Source organism: Spea bombifrons, chromosome 6, assembly GCF_027358695.1.
Source record: "Spea bombifrons isolate aSpeBom1 chromosome 6, aSpeBom1.2.pri, whole genome shotgun sequence".
NCBI lineage: Eukaryota > Metazoa > Chordata > Amphibia > Anura > Pelobatidae > Spea > Spea bombifrons.
Genome location: NC_071092.1, coordinates 10146647 through 10162282, shown reverse-complemented (window position 1 = coordinate 10162282; position 15636 = coordinate 10146647). Strand labels below are relative to the sequence as shown.

Here is a 15636-nt window from a genome sequence, read left to right as displayed (position 1 = left end):
ATTCTTCCCAATAAAAAATGGTCAAACCGATTGCACATTGGTGGTAGGCTTTCTTGGGCCCATGACGAAAGGATGCCAACATACTAAATATAAAAAGCAATGGAGATTCTGTGATTTGTAGCTGGGCAGATTGCCCAAATACTACAGATACCGATTTAAATGTATATATAATTTTATTTTGGACACACAGCCCAAACAATGAACTATCCAATATGGATACCTGACAACTATACTGGGTAGGCTCAGCAACATCTTTGAGTTTATTTCCATGAGTCCATCTTATTTGGGTATCATAGGAGCCATGGTAGCCCCGGCAGATCAGAGAAAATCCTATTTAAATTCTTTCTCCATAAATTGGCATTAATCTCTAAATCCCTCAAAGAATTTACATCAACGCGCACAAAACAGACTGAACTGATATTATACACAAATAAACTAAGCAGAAGATTGATCAAAACAATGTTTTTTAATATATTTTTAACTGTTGATATAGAACACTATTATAGACAAATTGTGGTACCAATACAATATGGTGTATTACTTGTGGTGTTAATTCTGAAAATGACTTGATTGTGTTTATAATTGGGGGTTAGGGTATTGGGTATCTGGGGCCCACGAAATCGACGATTCCTCGGTCAAGGGATTTTAGTTGTGGTGGGATCACAAGAACACAAGTGTGTGTCTCCGCTTAAATATGAAGTCACATGCTGTCAACAAATCACCTGACTACATTTTATGAGCATTTTATGAGTCCTTGTTCTAACTAGGTACATTCAGCATGAAAATGCATATTCAGCTTTCCACCTTTTTCGAAGGAGAATTATGTCATGATTCTTATGTGATTCTCTTGTTAAATCAGCAGTTAGCCATGAGAACAATCAAATGACATTTAAAAGCAATTCATCTCTGTTAAACATGCTAATTTTAAACCAAAGTCTTCGCCTTTGCTTCAGACATAAAAGGTTTTAATACATAGAGGTCAACATACTGCACCTCATTACATGACAGAAACAGGCCCTGTATAGAATAAAATCCATATTACACCATCATACACATTTTTATATATATGGACAGCATAGAGAATCTGTCTCTTAGATTTAATTATGCTTTACGGGCGCCCATCTCTGCCTTTCCTGCAACAGAAACTTGCTGAGATTAGTCTCTCATAATCATTTTAACCCGTACAAAAGGTATCAGCTGATCTTGGTCTATACGTAAAGCAGAGGCTAACAACTGTTGTTTATTGGGTCCCTCACCAGCTACCACAGATGGGAAGTGGAGGTCTGCGCAGCCATTGGCAGGTACCTCCCTATGAACACTTCACACTATCTGCTATTGGAGGGCGCTAGCATATGATGTCATATCCTGCCCCCTAGCAGCAGGTGACATGCCGAATGGGGAGGAAGGGCTAGGGCAGAAGTCTGTGTCAGTTGCTGTACAGACCTTCCTCATGCTAAGGTATGATTAGACTGAGGTAAGCTTGCCCCGGACCACATTATGTTTAAATATGGCCCCTCTCATGCATAGTAAAATAAGTAAGATGACCGGGGTTTACTGAACAAACCTTTTTAGTACACCCATTTGTGATGACCACTGAGTTGATGTAAATTCAGTTTTCCAGTTTCAAACAACGAAACTTAACTGACCAACACGATGTCTGCCTCTAAACTGAAGACATATTTAAAGCACAGTACCATAGAGGAAGAAGACTTTTTGGATATGCGTGACGATCTGGATGTACTTTACCCTGGTAAAGAGGAGATGACAGAAACAAAACGTATGCTACTAACCTTCTTACCATTAAATCGATAAATTATACTGGTTAAAATGGCATGGAAAAAAACTGCTGCTTTTGTAGGCCAAATAAACAAATTGAGATCTGATTCTTCAAATGGCTATATCATTGTATTACATTTATATTGATTTTTCGTAGTTTTATTATAGGTACTATGTTCATTAGTTTAAATGTAACTATTTTTTGTTAAAGATGGGGCCACAGTATATCTCCTTGCCTAGCATCCTTAAATACATACAGCCATCCCTCACATTGGTGAGATGCATGTGTAAGAGGCTTGCAGGGGAAGGGGAAATTATAGAAGATATATCTCAGTGCAATAGTGCAAATTATTTACATTTATTACATTACATTTATTTACATAGCTACAGCAGATTTCGCACGGCTGCTACAATAGGGGGTACAGCAAACAAAGCCAATGGACAAAGTACAAAAGAGATCTAGTTACTAGAAAATACTAATAAAATGAAATCTGGCTACATATAATTTTGATATCCCCAGTGTACATTTTATATGCGATGAATGTCAATATTTGAAAGAAATTACAAAAATCTAATTGCCCAAATTGTTCAAAAGGGAGCTGGCCAACGAGGAGAGGTGCTTGCTTGCATTGAGCATCATTGTAATAAAAGTTATAATTCTTTTTGTTTTAGTTCTAGACTTGATTTTTGGTCCTATACCGCCAGCATCACTCATTAAGCCCAATATGATGTTTAAGAAACCATCAATGCCAAATAAGAAATACAAACCTGAGAAGCTACTTCCACTGCTTGATAAGCAAGTAAGTCATGAGTATCACGTGTATGGGTGTTGGAAATACAGAAAACAACCTTCAACAATAATAATAACTGCAATAATAATCTAACTAGTTATTCTGTTAATGCTATAACATTGTACAATTCTAGACTAATTATACCAGATTTTACCATACTTGTATGCAGGCATAAAGAAAAGGGAAGAAAGACAGAAATAGTTGATACAAAGTATCATTAAAAAAGTTTAGGTCATGCAGAAACCTATACTTTTTCTGACATTCACATGATTATCTCTCTTTAAGATGTTTTGTTCAGATGTGCTAGAACAGGAATCTGAAGAGTCTCAACAAGAGATAACTGAGAAGGAAAAGGATGAAACAGAAGAAAGGAGAAAACACTTTTTGAGAATTGGTGGGATGCTGGTATTACCTGTACCAGCCAAAGGACCCCTGTTTTCACCAGAGGAAGAGACATAAATAGTTTACAAGGGCCAAGATGAATGCTAGTCCTAAATTTGTTCTGTGAAGTACATGTAACTGTTGAATCTGCTAAGAGCTACATAATAAAGATCAAAATAAGGCAATAAGGCAGTATGTCTGCACAACTCACCTTAATTTCTATCTTGTGATAAAGGGCCATCTTTTGTTGAACCAACAGTTTACTTCATCAAATTATAGCACTGTTGAGGTCTTTATTCAACTAATTTGTATCTGTGGTCTTCAAATCTCATCTGTTCCTGCACGCCAAGCACTTTCCTTTTTTTCTTTGAAATTTGGCTTTGCCAGTCACCATATCTGGGGACTTCTCAGGCTAGGCCACCCAGAGTGGCTTCATCAGGGGTGGGGCAAGCTGACTGTGTAAGCCCAGCTAACCAGTAATGTGAGTGTCTAGTCCAAGACAGTTTTCAGTAGTAGGGAAGAGGATGGGATCTAGGCATGGTTGAACTCCACTCCCCTACCTGAAGAAAGAGTGCAGTTACCCAGAAACCCATGAATGCACATCTTCATCCAGAGACTCCGGAGAGATCCTGGGTATGCAAATCACATAGATCATTGATAAAAACAAAGGGCGACACACTTGTCAGACTAAAGACACCTGGGGAAAATCCACACCTAACTTTTGCTGATTTTCTGTGTTGGGCACACTTGGCATATGTTAGTTCCTTTCTTCTCTTAAGATAAATACAGTATATATGTATTAAAAGTTGAAAGCAATGCATTGCACAAACACAGCCAGGAATCTCAAATGTCTTCTCTCTTGGAGGAGATCCCCCATTCTGTTCCTTTAGTAAGGTGAAACAGGGCAGAGGTGGGTTGAAGAGGTGAGGCTAGCCATCAATAATTGCAACCTTGTGTGGAGGTACCAAAATGGAGATCAAATTCTCAAGAGACCTGGTAATTATTTGTGCCACCCAACTGAGATACCCAGATGGTCTAGGATTTTTAATGTGACTTTATGAAAGCTACTTATGCAACTTAGTAAGGAATAATAACCATGACTGACTTGGCCAGTGTTACCTTAAGACCTCAGCCAATCGATCTATCAAATGTGAGTCATCTTGACTGGCTCCTTGAGATGGCTTAGCTGATGCCACACTCTGGGTGGCCTCTCTGCCTCTAGCTTAAGTTAACAGCCTACAGTTGTTCCCTTCTGTTCCCTTCTGATTTCACTATTCACATTGTGAAATTTTCCTTTTTTCAACATAGACCCTACCATGTGTACAATTGTGCTAGAGTATCAGATGTGCTCAATATTTACATGTGTGCTTTTTCGATAATCTGTGACATCAGGACTTGGGACTTTGTACTACCAAGTACAACCGATCTTGGTGGCTGAGTAAACTTGGATATTCTCTATGAAACTAACGTATTATTTGTACGCGTTATTTACTAGTCCTTGTGCATAAATATTTACTTAACTGTATTCAAGTAGTGGTTTCTAGTACAGCATGCCTATTAAAGTAGCATTTTTGATAAGTTTAACAACCACTACAGCTTTATAGGAAAAAAAATAGCTCCATACTGGGTAACCCAGAACACAGAGTACATTTTTTCATCCCAGAGAATTTGTAAATATAATTAACATAACTGAAATAAGAGATCAACATCTAAGAGAATGTTTCATATATCTTTAATTGAAGCCATGCAAAACAACTTTCATACAATACGTTTTCTAAATACTTTTTTATATTGCCCAGAAGGCAATTCAGCTGATAGAAATAAAGCAAAAGATTTGCTAATTTATAAAGAAGTTAGTTGACTATAAAAGAGTAAACAGTAGGCGATAACATTAATGAGATGTCTATTTCTCCCATTTAAATAATTGGCCACACAATTTTACATTCACTTTTTGTCTGATCATTTTAAAGCTAATGTATAGCAGATAAAACTTTATCTAAGGTTCTGCTGCCTCAGTTATGGAGAACTTGTCACTAGCACATAATTCAGGTGTCCAAATGGGGACAACCTTGTTGTAGGGTGTGCAAGAGGCACCTTCAAAATCATGAAGGTGGGAGACGTATGCAGCTCTTAAAAATCAGGCCTGTTGGGAGGTATATGCACCCTACATTACAAAAATAGCCACTGTTTCCTCTTCAAATAGAAAAAAAAGTAAAAATAGATGCTATATTTTTTCATTTTGTTGGAGATGAAATTTCATCCATGAGCTAGTTATTGGTTAGTTTTCTCGTATGAAATCATGAATCCTGTACAACTAACTCAATGTCCTTCTCATCAGATGCCTCTGTAAGCAGTTTCTCAACATCATCTTTGTAGCTCCTTATCATCTCTGCCAGTTTTTCCAGCGAGCCTCCTTCTTTAGGGTTTACTTTATCAAAATCTTTGCTCACCAATTCTTCAACTAAGTTCTTCCTTTTTTCCACTAACTTGTTGTGAAGGATTTGCTCGATATCCATTAGCAGGTGCTCCTCGTGTCTCTTGCGATACCAAAACGATAAAAATGAACTCTTGCAACTGTGTTGTGTCATGAAATAAATGACAAGGAAGTATAGAGTAAAGCCAAAAAGCCCTGCAACCTGCATTCAAAAAAAAAGAAAGAAATTTAGCCATGAATATAAACAGAAGAGTTTATACCGTATTTGCTCGATTATAAGACGACCCTGATTATAAGACGACCCAAATCTTAATATTAATTTAGGAAAAAAAGAAAAAGCCTGAATATAAGACGACCCTACAGGAAAAAAGTTTTACCAGTAAATGTTAATTCATTTAAACAATTTTTTAATAAAAGCTATGCTTGAGAAAAATATTTTGGCTTTATTTCCTTCTATTTTCCAACCTGCCCCCCAGTTATGCACATCTGCCCCAGAAGTGCCTTATACCCCCTATATGCCACTGTGCCCCATGATATGCCTTTTAACCCCCTAAATGCCACTGTGCCCCATGATATGCCTTTTAACCCTCTAAATGCCACTGTGCCCCATGATATGCCTTTTAACCCTATATGCCACTGTGCCCCATGATATGCCTTTTAACCCTATATGCCACGCTGGCAGTTAGAGGGTTAAAAGGAATATTATGGGGAAGAGTGGCATATAGGGAGGTTTAAGGCATTTCAGGAGGCAGAGTGGCATTAAAGGGGTTAAAGGGCATTTCACAGAGCACTCTGCCTCCAGAAATGCCTTACACCCCCCATTTAACACTCCCTCTCCCTCGTAGAGCTCTACACGCGTAGAGCTCTACACGCAGCCCGGACTAAGCACCGGGGACTCAGAAGCACAGGTAAGTTGGGGGGGGGGTTAACACAGGAGGATCCAGGTCCCCTGCATCGCTGCGGGGGATCTGGATCTTAGTCTCACAATCAGACCTATTTGAGGTCTGATTATAAGACGACCCTGATTATAAGACGAGGGTTATTTTTCAGAGCATTTGCTCTGGAAAAAACCTTGTCTTATAATCGAGCAAATACAGTATATTTACCATGATTTACCATGAAATTGCGTAACTCAACAGATTCTTGTAGGTTCCTCGAAATGTGCTGAAGCAGTTAAGTGTTACTGACTTGCGAAATGCGTTATAACTTCCCAAACATATTCTGCCTGTGACCTCTTATTCCTCATCTGTCAACTGTTACAGGAACATATATTTCTGCAGCAATGATTGCAGTAAAGGCTATTGCACAGGAAGAATTTACACCTTTTTAAATGTGTCCAACGTGTATCTTTGTACAACTTCTGCAAATAAGATTAAAAGCAGTTTTTTCACCGTTATTTACCAAATCAGAAATTATCACAAACCCAATAAAACTGCTTTACTGCTAATTCAAAGCATATCGGCCAGTTTTCCCTGCCTCTTTTAAATGTCTCCAATGTATATTTTCAATCCACGAATTTACAAATGCAAAAATGTACTATGATGGGCAAAAGTGATGCAATGATAACTCCAATTTACCTGATTAACCAATAAGTACGTTATTCAAAAAAGAAAAACAAACAGAGTTTTATATGTAATGTAAAGAAATTTTATTTTACAGTGTGGTGAATTAATGAAACAGCCTCCCATCAGAACTGGGATAGATATAAATATATACTGAATCTAATAAAACACCAAGGACTAGTTAAGGTCTGAACATCAACGAAAGTTGAGAGTCTGAACATCAACGAAAATGCTAGATGGACCAAATTTAAAATATGTTTCTATGTGCTAGATTTGCAATAATATTACATATTTCCTAAAGTTTTAAAAGTTTTGAATATCTGCTTTATTTGTGAATTGTCGCAAAAAGTCGGAAAATACAGCATTAAATTATTAATAACAATATATTAAATACATGAATAATTTTTTTCTTTCATTTACAAAACTTAAATTCCAGTCTAGATCAGCAAATTACAATGATCAAATGCCTATTTTTCTCTTCTTTCCAATATTTTATTCATCACTTTCTAAACATCCAATTTTTATATATCTATACCATTAATATTAATCTCTAATATCAAATCAGATCAATATTATATGCAATATCTGTTTAGCCATATTTAGTCTATACAAAATACTTCTTTAGATGGTTAAAACTAAGTAAAGCAGTACTTGTATGTAAACATATGACCTCTTACCTGACTATAGCTTCTGAAATAGTAAAGGGTAGGTCCACTGAACGTCATTCTCACATAGCAGTCAAAATACTGCCCATCAATTAGTAAGACAAAAATCCAAAGCAGAATTACTTCGCCGCATTCCAGCGTCGCTAGCATATAGTGATTAAAGAAGAGGCGTCGTTTACTTATCGACCTTTTCCTGAAGGTCAGACTCAGAAGGGTAAATATCACGATTGGGAGAATTATAAAAACATGACTGTAAACCCTCCCCACATCATAATTGCCAGGGCAATCAAATATGGTGTCCAGAAATGATTCTAGCAAGAAAAGCAATGTAATCAGAAGTAATTTTTGCATAATAGTGAAATTAGAATAGATAAATTCTTCGCATTTTCGGATTGTGTTCATTTTTTCCCTGTTGCTGCAGAGCTGAAGCTTCCGTTGTGAAACTATGTGAGAACTGAGAATGTTACACAAAGTTGTGCTTTTCCTTAAAGCTCATCATTTCCTGCTTATCTTCTGTGTAGGATGTCGTCTTCAGATCTTGGCCACAGACTACACACCCCATTTTTAAATTATTCTTGGTGAGCCAAGGAAACATGAATGTAACTCATACTGCATTCATTTACAACATATTGCAATAGAAGTAACAAGCAAATACCTCACAAGGGTCAAAGCTTCTGTGCCACCTGCTAAAGGTGGTCTTTAACTCCCGGAAAGCCCACCATGAAATAAGTTTGTACTTCACAAAGGGCAGAGGTAAGTGGGAGATGGAATAAAGTTTGACCAAATTAATATTGTTCATGTTGCGACAAGTGTGGTGATCGTGGGGGCATACTGTTGCTGCCAGCACAACCACCCCAAACCCTACCCTGAGCCTACAGGAGTGATTTTACAGGCTCAACATGCAGGTAAACCGGCTATCGCGTTCCCAGCTGCCACGGGCAGCTTCAGGGAAGGGGGCTGTTTGTTGCTTGGATCCCCACACAAGTATGGGGACCTGACACAACATTGCCCTTTTGCCCGATCGCTCCATGAGAGTGACAGCACAGTGATAACCCCTTTAATGCCACGATCGTGAAAGCCCAGGCAGACCAGCGACAGCAAAAAAGAGCCCCCACGAGCCCTTTGATCACTCCTACAGGAGCATTCACAGAAGCTTCTCCCCAATTGCCAGTTTACATTGTGAAAACTTTGACTTTTTCCTTATTTTCCCAATTTTTTTATATTCTTCATACTAGTTAATATGTATAATTATTATCTCAAAAGAAAGCCCTAGTTGTCCTGAATATAAATAAATATATATATTGTGGGGGTGCACTAAATGGGTTCGTGGGAAATCACAGTTCAAAAAAGACATTGCAAAAACACATTCAAACTGGACATGAAAGGGTCAATTTGTATTCCATCCGACATTTTAACTGGGACAGTCCATATTAGACATGCTTGGGAATGCTGTTTCTTTAGGAGGGTCAGCATAGATTCTTATATTCTTTCGTTAAGGGAAAGTCTAGAATGATAGTAGATTTGGCCGCTCCAGCTACAGTGTTTGAGATTGCCCTCTGCCTGTCGACAACCGGAGAACACCTGTAGTGGTTGAGCATTATGTGTATTCAGCAACACCTTTGATTTCAACATTTCATTACTTTAAATGGTTACTTTTAAGACACCAATGTTAAAGGTTAAGTTTTATGAGCACACATTTTCTTTTTATTATCAATACATATAAGAAAATTAGCGGCTGGGTAGCTTAAAATGATCCAGAGAATCAGCTTTGTAGAATAAAACAAAATCCCCAAGACTTTTCAAGGTCCTTAGAAAAGTATGTGATACAATTTACATCACCTCTTCTTTCGCAAGCAAAACCTAGAACAACATACAATGGGACAGAAGAACATCTTACCTGACTGTACGGTTTGAAGTTCTCCAATGTACCATAATAATAAGCATCCGGGAATGCTGCTTGCATGAGGCAGGTGAAAGGCTTTCCGTCAATTATTAGTATTAAGATCCAGAGTAGAGGGGCTTTTCCAGCTTCTAAAACTTCGAAGCAAAAATATTTAGAGGACCTGGTGGTACGACGTGAACATCTTCTTTTGAACATTAAGCTCAGGATGAAAAGCACCACAACTGGCAGAATTAAAAACATACTGCTGTATACCACTCCCTCTTTATAATATCTGGGGCACTGATATATCATATGAAAGAAGGCATCTAAAGCAATGAGTAGTAAAACCAGGATAAGGTTTCCAATAATATCAAAATTAGACGAAAAAAAGTCTTCCCATTTCATAGATGGACTCATTCTTCTAGCTGTGGAATTATAGGGAGCGTTGATCCCTCTTGGAGGAAGAATAGAGAGTTTTACACAAAGCAGCAACTATCCTTGTATCAGAGCATTTCCTGTTTACACATTCGTCATTGGATGTGTCTGTCCTGGGAAAATTTTCAGCATACTATAACCGAATTGCATTTTTTTCTATTTCCAAAGCCAGTGGATGTATTTCTAAGGGATATGAATAATTGCTGATGTACCTTTTTCCCTATTTTTGACATTCATTAAAATAAAGAAAATTAACAATTTTGCTGTGTATTATGTAATGTTATTCGAAGAGACTAGTGTACTATAGGGATTTAAGGATTCATGTGCGAGTTGGTTGCTACGTTTTACAAAGCCATTTCCTGGACAATCTTTGAAGGGTTACTCCCGGTGTGTGACCCAGGATCTTTAGACTAGGTTTCTACTATGGCCTCTTGTTCCAACATTACCAGGGGCGGACTGACCCATTGGGCACTCGGGCACAGACAGATCTCCCCCCTAACCAGCCCAAACAGCAGTGTAACTACAGGGGTCCCGTCGACCCCTGTGACCACTTGTTACTGCCTCCCCGTGTCTGTTTGAAATTGTTCAAAAACAGCCTTTCCGGCCTGGAGCGGGTCAGCCCAGGTTGGAAGAGCCCGTTATCGGAACGGGGCGACAGGAACATTTTGGGGTCATGTTACGTCACGTGATCCCGTGTTGAACCCCAGACCTAAAGCTGCAGGAGCGGTAAGGAAGTGTGGAGGGTACAAGAGGGAGTTTGTATGTTAGAGTGCGTGTATGTTTGAATGTATGTGAGCATTAATTTGCATTTAATCATGAATGCCTCTGTATAAGTGTGTGAGCATGAATGTCTCTGTATAAGTGTGGTAAGGGTAGACCAGATGGGGTTTCCCGTTCACCTTGTACTCCCCAATGACTTAAGACATAGGAGGGGACTGGGCAGGCATGTAAGGAATCCACCAGTCCCCCCCCTCCAAAACTCTAACCTACCCCATGTTTCCTCAGCCTCAGGGGGTTACCGTGACAATAACCAATAAACTAGCTGAGTCACAAATAGGAGACAGACAGGAAGGTCAAGAAGCTAAGGTATTTGTAATCACAATACACAGGACACAGCCAAATGCACTGTCTGCTGCTGCCTTAAATACACAAAACTGCCAGAAGTTGAAGTGGGAGCCACTGCAAGTGTCGTGGGACCTCGGAGTGTTAATGGGGCCGTTGGGTCTTGTGATTCTGTTCCAGTATTGCCCGACCTGTGTAAGCATTTCCTTGGGCCCCGCTCCACACTCCCTAGCATGCAATCACTCACTCCGCTCCCACACCAAAAAATATATTTGCCACACTGACTGCAGATTAGGGGAAGACTGTGAGAGTCAGTACAGTCTTCCCTCCTTCTGACCCTACCGTGACATTGAGAGATCCTCTCCCCATAATCATCCCCAGGGTCCCTTTGTCTCCTCATTCACTAAACCACATCTCTCTTTTACTTACTCCTTGTAGTTCAGTTATAGATCAAATAAACAACACATGAAACAGCACGTGCAACTGAATAAGACATAAAAACCCTGTATTTGCAGGTATACATAAATAATGTATGGAAACATAGCATAGCAGGTATAGATCAACACATTAACACACAAACCCAGCTTTGCATATATAGATCAATTGAAATTTGCTTGTGAACTGAAGGCATAGAAAATAAACAGAATCAGACATACAAATCCTGTATTTCCAGGTATACAATAATAATGTATGGAAACATAGCATAGCAGATATGGAACAACAGAATAACACACAAACTCAGCTTTGCAGGTATAGATCAATTGGAATTTACATAAAAACTCAGCATTAATGGTATAGATAAAACCCACATGCCCACATAGAACCTGACCAGCACCCAGATAACACACATAGGACTTGCCATGTTTGTCCCCAAACAGCCCGGCCTGTACCCCCCTTTGTAGTTCACTTACCTGGCAGAGGTCCTGCGGTGGCAGTGTGAGGCCTCTGTCTAGCTGCTGTGCCATGGCGCGCGCTGCTTCACGGCTGAGCGCTGGAATATGATGTCATATTCCGACACTCGGCATGAAATACTGGCACCACGACCAAGCTAGAGGACTCACGGAGGAGAGTGAGGGGCGCCGAGCGGTTGCTGAAAACGTATTCGGAGCAACCGCTTGGCACCCCTCTTTCTCCTCCTCAAAAAAAAGACGTATTTTAAGTTGGGGAGGCCACTGATTCCGGGACAATGCACCCTACTATAGAGGTATCTGGATCCGTGCGTGCTTTGCCTGCTACACTCGGTACCAAAAATGATGTGCCTACACCTGAGCCTTCAATACTTAGGAGACGGTCAGACAGAACCTTAATTGCATGAGCACCCTTAAATGTAATAAAGAGTCACTAGGTGCTCAGCAATGTGAGTAAATCAGTGCAGTTTTATTTCCACACAAGTGGCCTTATCACCTTTGACTTTGTCTAAGTCCCTGTCCTCCTAGCTTGGGGCTCAACTCCATACTAGGTAATAAGTGAGTGCTCATTTGGCCCCTGCCGGCGTGACACTTGACACCAGTATATTTAAATATTGCTAAATATTACATAGCCTGTGGCACTACTATCCAGTATTCATTCTGACACAGTAGGCTTGTCTGTGCAAACGTTACCCCCAAATAGCTTGTCTTTGATTCCAAAGAGCTTGTCAGTACCCCCAAACAGCTTGTCAGTGCCCCCAAACAGCATGTCAGTGCCATCTTTGTACTCAAACAGCTTGTCTGTGTCCCCATCTGTGCCCCAGATTGTCCATCTTTTGCAAACGAAAAGCTTGTCAGCTCCTCAAACAGCTTGCTTGGTGTGGAGGGGGTCATTTGGGGAGGGGACCCAGACCATTTGTTCTGATGGCAGCCCTCTTAAGAATGCATATAAAAGTGATAACAAAGCACCATAGTGCACAACTATTATCTTTGGGAGCTTTCCACTCTATTACGCAACATTTTACTATTTTAAAATACATTGATTTAAGGTACAAAAAACATATAAATGTAAACAGTTCTGTGTTTTGCAGTGAAGATATAGGTAGACAGTGTAGATCATGTTATATATCTTTATCAACCTTACACTGTTAGGGTTAACACTGATCATTTTGCTGGACTTCATCTAAAATTTCAACAGGTCAAACATGACTTTGCCTCTATTCAACCCACGCCTGACTGTATTGTGAAACTGTTCATATACAATTAAAGGGACAGTTTACTTTCCTGACATCCCCACCTAAGGAGAATGCATAATAAAAATACTCCATGAGAACTTTAATGTACATTCTTCAAAAATGTGAAAAAAATACTTACCTAAGGTAGAAACTGCAGCACTACAGATGCAGCTGCTTCACTCCCCATGAGCCTACGTTTCGTGCTACTGATTGGCCCCATCTTTAGGTACACACATATCATACACACAAACAGCAACATACTTGCACACACTAACATTTTTATTTACACGTACACATACACAACCTACCTTTGTTGGTTCAGGAGGGAGTTGGCCAGTGCCACATCATGAGTTATGACGTCATATTCTGGCTCTCATGTTGGGCCTGAGGAAGAGCAGGCCACAGCCCTGGCCTAGAAGTATGTCAGGAGGGGGGGGGTTGGTGGAGCTAGTGTCCCATGGAGGGCCCTCCATTACACCAGGGTCTTGGCTACCGCAGGCTTACCTAATGCATGTTACATGACCCTGCTGGACACTCAGGTGAGAGAGCAGTGCGACTGGGCCTGGTACACTAGTATCAGTCGTACTCCCCTAATGGCGGCCCTGCCCCTACTATTCTAACAATACACATGCACAGGCTCTTCAGCTCTATAATAGTGTTGGTAACTACACACAGTGGCTCCTTGCACTTTTTACAGTTATATATTAACGAATTTGGCCAAGTTAATATTAAGCTGAAGCCTTACCAATACATGTTTGCATGTGTGTTTAACAAACAGCCTACTTGGACCTCAATCTTGTAATACTCTCTTAACCTAACATGCATATTTCAACATGATATCAGATGATTTAACGTAGGCAGTGACAGCTGTATACAAACACAATAGAACCTCTTTCCCATTATATCCAGTTGCTCTGAAGGTAGATTTATGCACATGCTTAAGAGCAAGCTCAATTAATGATACTGGCTGGGGACTGCAATACACAAACAGGGAAGACTTTTTCCCAGCTTGTTGTAGAGTAAAAGCACGTGATGATGGTGTAAATAACAGTGTAGGACATCAATGCAAAACAATTAAATAAAACTGAGCATGTAGGACCATTCTATAGGACCCTTGGGAGTAGGGCTCAGCTAGGAGGACAAGGGCCATGTGTGAGTGTGGGGGAAGTATTGGGAATGGAGGGAGGTGGCACCGATAGTAAGGAGTCCAGTTTAGTAGGACATATAAGGGTGCCACCACCCCTCACCCTTCCCACTCTGAAATCAATGGCTTGGACACATCTTCCCACCCACCCTCCCTCTTATTACTTAGTTTGTTTTGTATGCTGATGCTATTTTATTGTCACAGCTGGCGGGGGTGTCCTTGCCAATCGGGGTGGTTCAGGCTATATCGGAGTTGATGGGGCTATATTTCTTAGCATATTTCTTATATTTTTCTTAGTACAACACAGTGTAACTAGTGTCTCCCTTTGGCCTGACAGATCTGCACCCACCGACATCATCATCCATTAGAAGATAGACTGTTCTGGAATACTTGACCTCCTCTATCCAATGTAAGTTCACTTTTTATCTGGCACTAGAAGAAGTCAAAGTTTTAAAAACTTTACTTCAGCTCCGGGGAAATCTTTAAAAATTCAATTTCAAGCATGCCCTAGGCATTTTTACAATGGTAAGAATGTCTGCAAGGCATTCAAAGCAAAATAGACATTTTGAGTGAAAAAAAAATTATACCAAGCAGGTGCAAATGATCATCAATTTATTACGTAGGTCAATAACTGAAACATAAACAGCTGTGTAGGGGGAACAAAACTGGTTGAAGAACAGCCAAACTCACTAATGAGTTGAGGTTGCTGAGGGCAGTATAATGTTAAATGCCATAGCAAGACTGAGCACAGCAAGAAGACACAGGGTAGTTATAGTGCATCTGCAAGATCTCTCCCAGACAGAAATTTCAAGGCAGACAAAGGTTTCTGGATGCTCTGTCCAAGCTCTTTTGAAGAAGCTCAAAGAAACAGACAATGTTGAGGACCATAGACACAGTGGTCTGCTTAGGAAACTTAGTGCATCAGATAAAAGACATCATGCTTATTTCCTGTCATGGAAGCTGTCCAGCAATGCCATCATATCAGTATTGGCAAAAAAAACTGTGGGACCCTGGTCCACCCATCTACCGTCTGGAGAAGTCTGGTCAAAAGTGGTCTTCATGGAAGACGTGCAACCTAAAAGCCTGTAAACAAGGCCAAGCAACTCAACTAAAACACAGGAACTGGGGTGCAGAAACAGCAAATGCTCTTGACTGATGAGTCAAATTTGAAATATTTGGCCGTAGCAGAAGGGAATTTGTTTGCCAAAGGGCTGGAGAGCGGTACAAGAATGAGTGTTTTTCAGTAAAGCATGGTGGAGGTTTCTTGCAAGTCTTGGTCTGCATTTTTACAAAATGGAGTTGAGGATTTGGTCGGAATGAATAGTCTTCTCAATGTTGGGTAGTAAAGACTGGCACTTATC

At 40.0% G+C, this 15636-nt stretch overlaps 1 protein-coding gene across 2 annotated transcripts; it reads right to left on the bottom strand.

Moving 5' to 3' along the window:
• Window positions 1-4663: 4663 nt before the first annotated feature.
• LOC128499825 (calcium homeostasis modulator protein 6-like) lies at window positions 4664-9940 on the bottom strand. Of its 2 annotated transcripts, none has more exons than XM_053468765.1 (2): window positions 9507-9940; window positions 4664-5584 (listed from the first exon to the last, which is right to left on the bottom strand). In XM_053468765.1, exons 1-2 carry the CDS (start codon window positions 9906-9908, stop codon window positions 5246-5248), a joined length of 741 nt encoding a protein of 246 aa, XP_053324740.1. In that variant the 5' UTR covers window positions 9909-9940; the 3' UTR covers window positions 4664-5245. The 2 variants fall into 2 exon arrangements, with proteins under 2 accessions (XP_053324740.1, XP_053324741.1); XM_053468766.1 differs by lacking the exon at window positions 9507-9940 and adding an exon at window positions 7622-8191.
• Between the last annotated feature and the right edge of the window lie 5696 nt (window positions 9941-15636).

Bases quoted from the DNA above. Each gene is read 5' to 3' on its own strand.
- LOC128499825 (XM_053468765.1), bottom strand. From the start codon at position 9,908: ATGAGTCCATCTATGAAATGGGAAGACTTTTTTTCGTCTAATTTTGAT. The intron at 5,585-9,506 runs GTAAGATGTTCT...TTTTGAATGCAG, and splicing joins ACTTCAAACCGTACAGTCAG to GTTGCAGGGCTTTTTGGCTT.